General features: G+C 39.5%; 1 protein-coding gene across 2 annotated transcripts in view; it reads left to right on the top strand.

The window, feature by feature from the left end:
* Positions 1-13,061, top strand: part of bcar3 (BCAR3 adaptor protein, NSP family member) — a 189,972-nt gene that overhangs the window by 86,968 nt on the left and 89,943 nt on the right. For both annotated transcript variants that reach the window (XM_008109173.3, XM_003220054.4), the window contains one exon: positions 6,830-7,160. In XM_008109173.3, the coding sequence (XP_008107380.2) occupies positions 6,830-7,160 (331 nt within the window). The remainder of the gene's footprint in view (positions 1-6,829; positions 7,161-13,061) is intronic.

Below are 13,061 nucleotides of genomic sequence, written 5' to 3'. Positions count from 1 at the left end.
CTGAAATATATTAGATCAGTCAGTAAGGCCTTTTGATATCTGCAGGTATATGGTGGCCATAAATTGCTAAAGCTAAGCAGATTTTAGTCTGGTTACAGCATAGCTGGAAAAGTACCCTTGAGTTACAAATAAGTTACAAATTTTTACACTGCCATATAATCCAGTTCAAAGCAGATAATCTGGATTTTATATGGCAGTGTAGATGGGATCTGAGGTACTCCTATAAGGTCTGGAATGGCCAGTATTAAGCAGTATGACCCCCCTTTCTTTGGGACTGGTATCCACAGTTTCTTTTACCCACATCCAACAAAATAGGAGCTATGTCGGCATTTCTGGGTCCTCCAGTGTGACCCTATGGTATTCTCGGGTCAGGAGTCCATTGTTACAATAGGCCTCACTCTTGTCTATGGTTTCAATTATTCACATATAGTCCAGGAACATATCTCCTGTAGATACAGGGATAGTACTATAGAATGTGGAAACAGAATAGGAGTATTTCATTTGACTCTGGAGTAAGTGATAGGAGCTTTGCGTTGGCAAAATGCCATCTTGGGAAAGAATCAAAGGATTTTGGATGCGTGAAGAAACTCATAATATGATTTGTCCCATCTGCAGTCTCCTAGTCCATTCCCAAGGGGTTTGCACCATATGGCTATTCTAAAAGAATGGATTGGCTTAGAAATGGATCTGTGGAGGAAGTCATTTTCAATTCCTCATCTCTCAAAATCAAGTGTAGTTTTCTGTTTGCAGACTCTTGAATTAATTGCAGGCTGCACATGTAAAAACTTTGTTTTGTTGCACATTGTTGAGGTTTGACACCTTCGCCTTTCCCTTGTAATGTTTGTAGCCTAGGATTAGTGACCATATCCTAGATTTAATACTAGTGTGACATGTTGAAAGAAAAGAGTCAAGAGAAACAAACTAAAACAATATTTTTGTTGGTTTTGGAATCTGCTGTTATTATGGTTTAAGGCATCCCCTGCTAATAACAAAAAATAACATGTTTCCAAAGACACATATTAAGTAGTTTCAAATTCTCTTTACATGTCCCAGGGACGAATCCCACTTTTGTTTGATGTGGATTCCAGTATTATCATACTCTACGACTCAGCAGCAATAAAAGACAAGGCTGAAATAACAAAGATTTAGGTCAGAACAACAACAAAACATGTGTACTGAAGGGCAGTAATAAAACAGGACTCTCAAAGCTCTGTAGCAATTTAATGGACTTGTAGATCAGGGCAAAGGAATATTTTTAGAGCCACTTGTTCAAATAAGGATTCATTTAAGTATAAATATGTGTCTATATGTATAGCATTTTTCTTTTTAAAAAGGTAGCGACTCAGAGCTGTTTATGTGAGGTTCTGAGACATGATCCAGGCTTTGACCAAGTTAACTTTGTTTAGAGTTGCTTTATTTCAAAAACATGGCTTCATTTGGTGTTCCAGTTAATTCCCTAGGTCAACTATATACTTTGTCTACTGGCCTTTGTTTCCTCTTTTAGATTGAGCAAATCACAGGCAAAAGCAGAGAACCAGAAAGAGGAAGTATATTATTGAACCATAGAGTTGGAAGGGACATCAGGAGTCATTTTGCCCAACCGTGAGATAGAAAAGTGAGATATAAATAAAGAGTTGTTGTTGTTGTTGTTGTTGTTGTTGTTGTTGTTATTCTACTTCCTTCAGATTGTATAGGAGTTATGTTGATGCTGAAGCTCTCAAGCAGTGGTGATCTATAGACTGCATATATAAATTGACCCAAATGTCATTTCAGCTTTTCAGTCATTGAGAAAAATATGAAGACCACTATTTGGAAGATGGGATATTTTATGAATGCGAATATTATAAGAGAATCCTATAAATGCACTCTGTATTTTTGGTGATGTGAAGTTGTGTTCAGTGTGAGCAGAACTAAGGGTTGTTTTTCCTTGAAGTTGTGTGAAGAATGTCTAGCTGTATCTTTTCAGCAGTTATGGATCTACTCATATCCCCAGGTTGCCAGATAACCAGGAACTCTGCCTGCCTTTCTTTTGTGACTTCCAGCAACTCAGCATATAGAAATCCACAGGTGACCTTTTGTTACAGCAGAGATCTAACCAATAGTGCTAATTGCTGCTGAGCCAGCTGCTAAGCAAGGCATAGCTACAGGGCCCAGTTAGTTCAAAAGCTGGCACCCCTCACAGTCCATAGTATGATTTTTTTTGCCATGTAAGGAGCTTACCAAGGAGAATTGCATGGAGGAAAGTGTCCTTCCGCTGCATGGTTCCCAGATGAGCTTCCAGCTTTATAGTTGATTGTGCTTCAGCAACTATGTAGCATCCAGAGCTTCTTTTCATATCCCTTTGTAGTAAAAACCCTCCAGCAACGCAAACATCCTTTGAAGTTGTTTGACTGAGCAGGGGGAAGAAGGGAAGGATATTTCTTACTTAATGTATTTTCCCCAGTAGTTGTTCCTTTCTGAATTAAAAACTGCATCCTTCAACGCATTTCAAGGTCTCACAGCTGTCGAGAAAATGATAGCTTTTATAGGTGCTTGGATTGAGCAAAAAACAGTACTTGTAGACATATAGTAAGCAAGTATTCCGTTTTTGTACTCTGAGGTGTTCATTTCCACTGGAAAATTCCTTTGTTAAAAAACCTATTTTTTTCTGTTAGTTCCAAATAAAGTTGTCTCATTGAAAAGATTGGAACAGAAAATGTATCTACACTGTAGAAGTAATGGAATTTGACACCACTTAACTGCCATAGTGCAATGCTACGGAATCCTGGGTGGTTTAGATTGATGAGGCATCAGCACTCATTGGCAGATAAGGCTAAAGATCTTGTAAAATGATCATTCCTATGATTTCATAGCATGTAGCCATGGCAGTTTAGTGAACTCTAGATAGGCAAGCTGATGAAGAAACACAAGCTACAAACTATCTACAGATCCACCAAGAAAATCCAACAAATGCAACGTTTAGCGAAGGACAAGAGGGATCCTCTCACCTCTGCAGGAGTCTACCATATACCATACAGTTGTGGACAAGTCTACATAGGGACCACCAAAGATAGCATTGCCCAGACACAAATCTAGGAACATGAAAGGCACTCCAGACTGATTCAACCACAGAAGTCAGCGATAGCAGAGCGCTTGATGAACCAACCAGGACACAGTATATTATTTGACGACACAGAAATGCTGGACCACTCTAAGAACTATCATGTCAGACTACACAGAGAAGCCATTGAAATCCACAAGCATGTGGACAATTTAATCAGAAAGGAGGAAATCATGAAAATGAACAAAATCTGGCTACCAGCATTAAAAAAACTCTAAAACCAGAACAGTAAATAAAAAACAACATTCTGAAATCAGAGGAATTCCAGAAAATGAATCAATCAGGGGCAGCTAACACCTCTGAACAAAAGATTCCCCCAGGCCGAAAGAAGCCAGGGCATAAATCTGGCAAGGCCATTAATGCTATTCAAGGTGATTAATTAAAATAGTCACACTGACTTCCAATAGATAGTTCCTTCTCCCACCCTGGACCTTCCACAGATATATAAAAATTCCTTGCTTAGTTTTTTCCAATATATCTCACAACCTCTGAGGATACCTGCCATAGATGTGGGTGAAACATCAGGTGAGAATGCTTCTGGAACATGGCCATACAGCCTGGAAAACACAAAACAACCCCATGATTCCGGCCATGAAAGCCTTCGACAAAACATGAGATAGTTGCAGCTCATTTCAGTTGGGAACCAACCCAACTGTCCTCATTGCCCCTAAATTGGGGAAAAGCCCCAGTTCTGGGGTTTTCCTCCAATTTTGGGTAATACGAATTAAGGCCATGTTAAGTGCCAGGTAACACCTCTCAAACAAAGGATCCCCCCCCCCCAGGCAACAACAGTCAGGCTGTGTAGCTGCAAAACTACTCAATTCTAATCAAGCTGACTAGTTGCAACATTCATACTTACTTCAAACAGACAAGGGTTCCACAATTATACACATCCCACTTGCCTCATTTCCAACAGACCTCTGAACAAGCCTATGAGGATGCCTGCCATAGATGCAGGCGAAACGTCAGGAGAAAATACTACTGGAACTTGCCAATACAGTCCAAAAAACTCACAGCAACCCAGTGAATACAATTTCTTTGTGTAGTACAGTAGTCTCTCACTTATCCAACATTTGCTTATCCAACATTATGGATTATCCAACACAGTCTGCCTTTTAGTAGTTAATGTTTTTGTAGTCAATGTTTTCAATACATTGTGATATTTTGGTGCTAAATTCGTAAATACAGTAATAGCATTATACCCATTATATAGCATTAATGTGTAATGAACTACTTTTTCTGTCAAATTTGTTGTACAACATGATGTTTTGGTGCTTGATTTGTAAAATCATAACCTAATTTGATGTTTAATAGGCTTTTCCTTAATCCCTCCTTATTATCCAACATATTTTCTTATCCAACGTTCTGCTGGCCCCTTTATGTTGGATAAGTGAGACTGTACTGTAACTATAACCATTAACTTAAAGCATGGCCTTCAATTTACAGAGTAGGCATGAGCTCAGTGGAGATTTCTGTTTAAAGGATGGTATCATGTTTTACCAATCCTCCATTTCTGAGCAGACCCCATTAAATCAATTTAATGTTATGGAAGGTGTGGAAGATTTTGAGGAAATGCACAAGGAATGGAAAGGGGGAATTGATGGAAATTGTCATCATCTTTCTTTTGCTGGCTGCACCATCGATTCCAGTTATGAAAACTCAAGATCCAAGTTATATAGTACCTATTTTAATGACTTTGCTGCCAATAGCATACTACTACATGCTTGGGTTAGGTTGTATCAACTAGTTTATGTGTCCTAAAAACAAAATTTCAGGTTATCTTTTCCTTTTTCAAGAAATGTGTGTACCTCTGGGCATTTAGAAAGATGCAAAGCATGTTTAGGCAATTGTAAATAAACCTTTTCCTCCTTGCAGCACTGCATAATTGTCAAGTATTATCTTTTGATGAACCAACAGGTAATCCCTAAAATTGAGTATTGTCTGTCCAATGTCAATCCTATCTGGCAGTTGAGCTTTAGTTAATGATTTCTGGCAGTTGAATGACCTACACAAGAACTTGAGACTTAAACAACAATTAGAAAGATAAATGCCGTTGATAATTATAAACTCCCATACCAAAATCTTTCTGATCATTTTCACATGTGTGTTTGGAGTCTCCAGACTTTGGTTTCACCGAGTCCAATAAGACACTATGGTGGTAAAATAGTACCCACCTCTAATCTATCAGGTGGGTAAGAACCTCAGATTAGTTCATTTTTATCAGGATTTTCCAAACTTTGTAAAATATTATAGTGACAGACTATAAAAGCAACAGATCTCTGAGACATGCAAAACCTGAACGTGTAAGAGAGTGGAATTTACAGATTAGTCTATCGCTTAAGTTGGTAGCCAGGAGTTTTGAATAGAAATGTACAGGCAGTTCCCTAGTTGCGAACAAGATAGGTTTTATAGGCTTGTTCTTAAGTTGAATTTGTATGTAAGTCAGAACAGGTACATTTTAAGTGTAACTGCAGCCTATACATGGCATAGGGAAAGAGTAACACCCCTGTGGTGTTTGTTTTGCTGTCTTTGCCCCTGTTCAGAAGATTTCACCTCACTTTCTGTCCCTGGGACAGTTGGATTCTGAAAAAAATGGCTTGTGTGGAAACAAGGAATGGTGAAAAAGCTTCAATGGATTCACTTTTTCCCCATGATGACTTTTCCGGAATGAATTTCCCTTTCTTGCAGTAGATGTCTCTCATTTCCTGTTGTCTCACCCCCCCGTTCCTAACTATGAATAATGTTTGTAACTTGGGGACTGCCTGTATTTATGGTGGCCTTTTCTTAGTTCTCAGCCTATGAAATCTTAGTGTCAGGACATGTTGCTGCTGTTTTTTCTCCTCCTTTGTATTTTTAAAAATCTAGTTTAAGATGAACAAGCAATCCGAATGGGATTTGTTGTTATAGTCTGGCAAGCATCAAAGGATTTTTCTGAATGTTCAGAGGATGAGGGGGATGATGGGTTCCAAAAGGGCATATGTGAGTGTTCAGGGGGAATTGTAGGCTGACAAGACTGATGTTTGGAATTCTTTAGATCATTCCCAGGCAACAGGGGAAACGGAAAGTACCAGTTCCCTTGAGAAAAGGCCTTGGGAAGATGAGGAGGTTTCAAGAGAGTGTAGATTAGATTTGAGAATGCAGGGTGTGAAAAGCAGACAAACTAGGTCTTCCCAACGGATTCGAGATAAGACCTTGAAGTCCAGGTGCATTAGGCATGATCTCATGGGAGCCTGGCTATTAAATAGTTTGGCTTCAAGCATCTGAGAGGAAACAATGTTGCTAATGGGGATCAGTTTCCTATTCGTTTTTCCAAATTCCGGGTTCCTGTATTGTCAAGATTCTTGTTTCATGTTTCTGTTTGTGCTTATGTACCTTTCAAGAGTTTACCTTAGATTGATTGATGTGTTCATGTTCATGGAAATACCTTGGATTAATTCTGTGTTTTCTGATTCCTTGGTTCTGGGATTTACCCTGACATTATTGGATTACTGCTACTGAACTCTGGCTTATTTTTTTGTATTGCTTTTTATATCCTGACTGCCTCTTTTGGATTTGCTCTTTTTTTTCCTTTTTATAGACTTTCTTCAATAAATATTTTATTACTGGTGGTGCTGGGCAAAATGGTGTCTCGGTGCTAGGATGCAACATCTGTTAATTTACTGTGTCCTGATCATCACAGGCCATTATACTCCTTCCTAACCTCTGCTATGTGCAATTTTTGTTTCCTAGAGTTGAGAATGATAGCAGCTGGGAAATTTGCAAGTCTCCCAAGGAATATGCAGATGAGCCACGAATTTTCCTTGGCCTCGTCTATGGACCTTTTGACCAGCAAACCATCCCTGGCTGCTGATCATCGCTCCGGCATATGTCAAGATGTTTCAATCCATGGCACTCTCCCAAGGAAGAAAAGGGGGCCCATTCCTGTTGGATCTTCTGACCCCCTTCACCATATGGGGACTTCACCATATTGCAAAGGGCTCCGACCACAAGGACCTTCAATTCAAAATATCATAGAGGAGTATCCCCAGAAAAACAAGAAAAATGACAACTTCTTTAGCAGGTAACTCTTGTTAAAATTTGACCTGTTATTAATGCTGGCCAAGCTTATTTCCAGCAATACTCAAGTGAAATTTTATACGTTTCTCCCATTTCAAAAACAAGCTGGCGGTCTTGTGCCAATTTATCTTGCAAGTAAAATTCATTCATCTCAGTGAGACTTAATTTTGAGTAATTTTGTGTATGAATATGCTGCTCAATGTATTCTCATCTCCTTTCTTTTTTCCGTTCCTTATTTTAACTCGGGCATTTTATTTTGCGATCTGAAGCTCTAGACTTGCTTGTAAGAAACTACCAGCTGCCATGTACCTACCTGTTAACTGCAGTTTTTCTTATCTTTTTCACTTTGAATAGTTGCGATATATAGAAATGTTTATGATAATAAATACATTACAGCCCCTTTATCTGTAGAGTCAGTATCCACAGTTTTACCTCCCTATACTACAAATAATATTGCCCCTCCCCAGAAGTGTTTTTGGACCTCTCTAGGTCCTCCAGTGTGATTTTATGGTAAGATTCCAGCCCAAGTATAGCCAAAATATAAGGTTTACTATTATCCATTGTTTCACATATCGATAGGGGAGATGTGTTTCTTGGAATGGATCTCCCATCAATATAACAATTGTACTGCATGCTGACCTGTTATAGGCTCCATCTACACCGTCATATACAATTCAGATTATCTGCTTTGGACTGGATTATATAGCAGTGTAGACTTTTATAATCCAATTGAAAGCAGATAATGTGGATTATCTGCTTTGATAATCTGGATTATATGGCAGTGTAGATCCAGCCATAGTATCCTTCTCCAACACAGTCCAGTCCCAATGTGCTGGACTGCAGCTTCCATTATCCTCAGACAACATATCCAGGGGTTGTAGTCAACACATATGAGAGGCATTGATTAGAGAGAAATGTTTTACATCTTTAATTAGCTTGCTTTTCTACCAACAGTCATTTATCTAGTAGATATTGACTTAAAATAGATCACTAGATTAAATAGGGAACTGGCAAAAAAACCTCATACTTTTTACTTTAATTCCCTACAAGAAACATGCATGAATATATTTGCCTGCTCTCCTCTATGGGCAAGCACTATTTGGAACCAAAATTCACAACCACAACTGTGGTGATTGAGATAATTTTTGTGTCCAACAAAGAAAAATAGTTTAGCAAATGTGTTTGACTTTCACAATACAAAAAAATTAATAAGCATCTGACATATAAAATGCATCTTTCAAAATTTTCTAACTATTTCCCTGTCACTATTGTAATCTTGAGATATTGGACCTTCTGTCTTATTGCAGATCCTGAGGACATGAAAGTGGAGCTATGCCTTGACATAAAAATAAGGCGAGCAAAACAATTTACTCCAGATCCTTTGGTTCAGCATATTACATGCCTGTTTCATTAGGATTAACATTATGGAAAAACTGAGAAGCAAAGGCATGATCTCCCTGACTTTCCCATTGGTTCATGGAGATTGCTATCTTCCCTTTCACACAACCGCCTCCTACCAAGGCCCTGGCACCGCTGGCATGAGCAGAATTGGCAGGGGAATAGTTGTTGCCACTCATGAGAGCAGCTGCCACAGTTATTGTCCAGAAGCAAGGATATTAGAGAATTGAGAATTTAGACTGGCTAAAGTGGTAGCTCATGATTTGGCTAGGCAGTCTCTGGCATACTGAAAATAATAACAATAATAATAATAATAACTTTTGAGACTGCAACTTGAAATGACTTGAGAAATTGCAAGTTGCTTCTGGTGTGAGAGAATTGGCCCTTTGCAAGGGGATGCCAACATGTTTGATGTTTTACCATCCTTTATGGGAGACTTTTCTCATGTCCTCACACGGGGAGCTGGAGCTTACAGAGGGAGCTCACCTGCTTTCACTGGATTCGATCTGCCGACCTGTTGGCCAGCAGTTCTGCCAGAACAAGGGTGTAACCCATTACGCCACCAGGGGCTCCAATAATAATAATTAATAATTAATAATAATACAATACATCACACACTTGGGAAGTGTTCGACTTGTGATTTTGTGATACGAAATCCAGCATATCTATTTTGTTTGCTGTGTCATAATAAAATAATAATTTATTTATATTCTGCCTTCTCTCCATGGGTACTCAGAGTGGATTACAGTGTAAACAGATAAAAGGCAAACATTCAATACCTTGTTACACTACAGTGAGAGACACATACACAAACAAAGACAAAGTCTTCTCCTTTCATTTCCAGCTTTGTAAGCAGTGCTCATCTCTGGCTCTGGGGGAGGTACTCTTCTCCATTTCCATTTGCAAGCCAAGGAGCCTGTATTGTCACCTCCTTGTCATGTGAGTGGCATGACTGCTTGAAGCATCTTATGCCTTTGCCGCCAAAGCAGTGCCTATTTATCTACTCACATTTGCATGTTTTCAAACTGCTAGGTTGACAGGAGCTAGGGCTTACAGCAGGAGCTCACCCTGTCCCGTGGATTTGAACCGCCAAGCTTCAGGTCAGCAGTTCAGCAGCACAAGGGTTTAACCCATTGCTCCACTGAGGCCCCTTATATGGGGGAACTGAGAAGTTTGTATACTTCAGCACAGCCTTGCATGGCAGAGCCAGGACATGGTAGAGGAAAAGGGATGGGATTTACCAGCATCCTCATGTTGTAGGTCCTTTATAAAGAGAAAGATATTTAGGCTAAATTGTAGATCTGTTCATTCAAAAGGTACAAAATGCACCTGAACAAATTTTATAAGAATAAAAAAGACATGCTGAGGATATACATTCTTTAGCTATAAAATGCAATTTTCCAAGCCCTGTACTTGAAGTGATTTGATACATTTTGATAGTTTTGATCTGTACATAATATTCGACTCCTAATCAACAATGTGCTGCCACCTATAACTCATCTTTCTTTTTCTTTTCTTTTTTTTTTGGATTGGCACCTTTTGGAGACAAACCCCACATATGGAATGTTCACTTTTGTTAATGCTTTTATTTATTTAATTCATAGGCCAGATTTCCTCAAAGTAGGATTACATGACTGTCCTCGGCTCATTTGTATTCTCACAGCGTACATCAAATCTCATATTCTAGGTTGCATGAGCATTCTTTATTGTGAAGTTTAGTTTTGACTGAATTCTTTACCAGTCTCAGTTAAGTGGGGTCTCCATGGTTGGAGGAACATTTGTACAAAAAAAAAAATTAGTTTCCCAAACATTGGGGAGAAATTAGATCTCTGTGTGATCTGATTTTCTTTGAGGCGTGATATTTGTATTTTTGAAAGGTATTAATCATTGAGACCATGTTCACTGGCAGGGGCAGAGTCACAGATGAAGGAACCAGAAAAAATTGTTATCTCTTACTATGAAAGGACTTTATAGGTAACAACATAAATAACTCCTGCTTGATGCATTTTGATTACGAAATTAAGCTTACAAAAAAGCCAATCAGTTTAAAATATAGTATTTCCATTTGTCAAACGATTATCTGAATGTTAAAATGTAATATGCAGTGATTTTGCTGCAAACATGCAAACAATCTTCTCACTTGAAATTCCTTCTACTTGTAAGAGGAGAAGATTGCTAAATTTGCATTTCCTTAATGGGCTCACTGCATAAAACCTGCACATCAATGGGTCCCAACCAGTGGTCCGTGGACCACCAATGGTCTCCAAGAACTAAAATAGGGTCCATGGCCTCACCGTTACTACACCGTTGTAACAAGAGTGGTTGGTCTTGTGAACCCCTCTTATAGTGTTGAGGCAACAGGGATGTCAGGAGGGGAGAGACTGACTACACATGAAAGGCACGACAACAAGCCTCCTGACTGCTGCTTCTCTTCCTCTTTCCTCCCCTTGAGCAGAGCTCTTCCATGTGGTGACTGTAAGTAGGGCGCCTTGGTGTCTTCGTTTTTAGGCCTGTTCCTGGGGTTATTTGGGGTGCTGATTCAGAAAATCACATTGGATAGACCACATCAGCTCTGGATTATTAAATATGGTTTTCTGTGGGTGAGTAGATGGCGACTACTGGTTGGCATATGTTCTGTATCAGAAACTAGAGCTGATGTGGTCTATCCAATGCAGGTTTCTGAATTAGCAATCCAAATAACCAAACTGAATCTAAAGTTGATCCAAAACTGATTCATAACCCTTTTGGTACCAATGTTGGAGAGTGGTCCCTGGTCACATAAAGGTTGGGCACCACTGCTGTACATGTATAGAAAGGCTTCCTTGTACATGCACAATGTTTTGGTAAGTGTTTTGGTAGTTTTCTGACTTCCACTTTGTGGCAATCCTATTCCAGGTTGGATTGCCTTTGCCTCCATGAGGGGATGAGAGAGTATGACTTGTGCACAGTCACCAGTGATTTTTAATGACCAGGTGGTCTGCAGACTCCTAGGGTGCATCTACACTGTAGAATTAATGCAGTTCAACATCACTTTTACTACCATGGCTCAAAGCTATGCAGTGATAGGAGTTGTAGTTTGGTGAGTCACCAGCACTCTTTGACTGAGAGATTTAAAGATCTTGTTAAAACTAAAACTCCCCTAATTCCATAGCATTGAGCAAAGGCAATAGGAGCCCCTGGTGGTGCAGTGGGTTGAACCCTTGTGCCAGCAGGACTGCTGACTTGAAGGTTGAGTTGATGACCTGAAGGTTGCCGTTCAAATCCAACCTGAGGAGAGTGTGGATGAGCTCCCTCTATCAGCTCCAGCTCCATGCAGGGACATGAGAGAAGCCTCTCTCAAGGATGGTAAAAATATCAAAACATTTGGGCATCTCCTGGGCAACGTCTTTGCAGATGTCCAATTCTCTCACACCAGTAGCAACGCTCCTGACACAGGAAAAAAAAAGCTATGGCAATTAAAGTGATGCAATCTTGCAGTGTGATTCTGCAGTGTAGCTGAATCCTACATCATCATTTTTTAAAGTCTAAAACATTTTGATTGCCTCATTTGGGGGATTTGAATTATTAACATATGGTATATCTGTGTTCAGCATGGAAATATCCACCTTTCCCTATAATCTTAAAATGAACCATTACTTTTTAGGTTATTTTAACCACAAACTGATTTAATGTCAAAAACCAGGGTAGGTGATGCATTATGTGATGGTATCATTCACCACCAGCCCACAGCCATTGAGTCATGGGGGAGGCAGTGGAATCCCTTCGCCCTGGAAACTCTTAAAAAGATGCCGTACATCATCATCTCTCAGGGTGGCTCACGTTAATCCCATTTCCATGCTGGCTACAGATGATTAATGCTGCCTCGGCAGAAGAGACAGAAGGGTGTGTGGGAAAAGGATGACTTCTGGAGACCCTGCTGAACAATAGTTCTGTGCATTCGTTTCAGGGCTTTAAAAATCCTTTGCACTAAATGAATGCCGTAAAGAAGAAAGAAAGGGTTCTTGTAAATGAGGTGCCATTCCTCTCTAAGTGATCAAACGTGACTTTGGAAAGGGCTGGGACAGCTTTCTTGAAGCTGATACGCTTCAGCATGTAAAGCTGGTACAATTCCAGTCATCTCCAGTCAACATAGGCCATACTGGTTTGGGTGATGGGAGATGTAGTCAAAGGATTCTGGAAGGCTAGAAAAATAGCACACCTCAATGTTAGATAGAATTCATAATGAAATGAATGAACATTTCTATGTTGATCATTCTAAGGTACATTTTGGAAAGGTCCAAAAGCTCCATGATACTCTAGAGTAGTGGTTCTCAACCTTCCTAGTGCCGTGGCCCCTTTAATACAGATCCTCATGTTGTGGTGACACCCTCCACCATAAAATTATTTCTGTTGCTACTCAATAACTGTAATTTTGCTACTGTTATGAATCGTAATGTAAATATCTGATATGCAGGATGTATTTTCATTCACTGGACCAAATTGGCACAAATACACAATATTCTCAAAT

Source organism: Anolis carolinensis, chromosome 4, assembly GCF_035594765.1.
Source record: "Anolis carolinensis isolate JA03-04 chromosome 4, rAnoCar3.1.pri, whole genome shotgun sequence".
NCBI classification, from domain to species: Eukaryota; Metazoa; Chordata; class Lepidosauria; order Squamata; family Dactyloidae; genus Anolis; species Anolis carolinensis.
The sequence above is the reverse complement of the archived record's forward strand: the minus strand, read 5'-3'. Positions and strand labels throughout refer to the sequence as shown.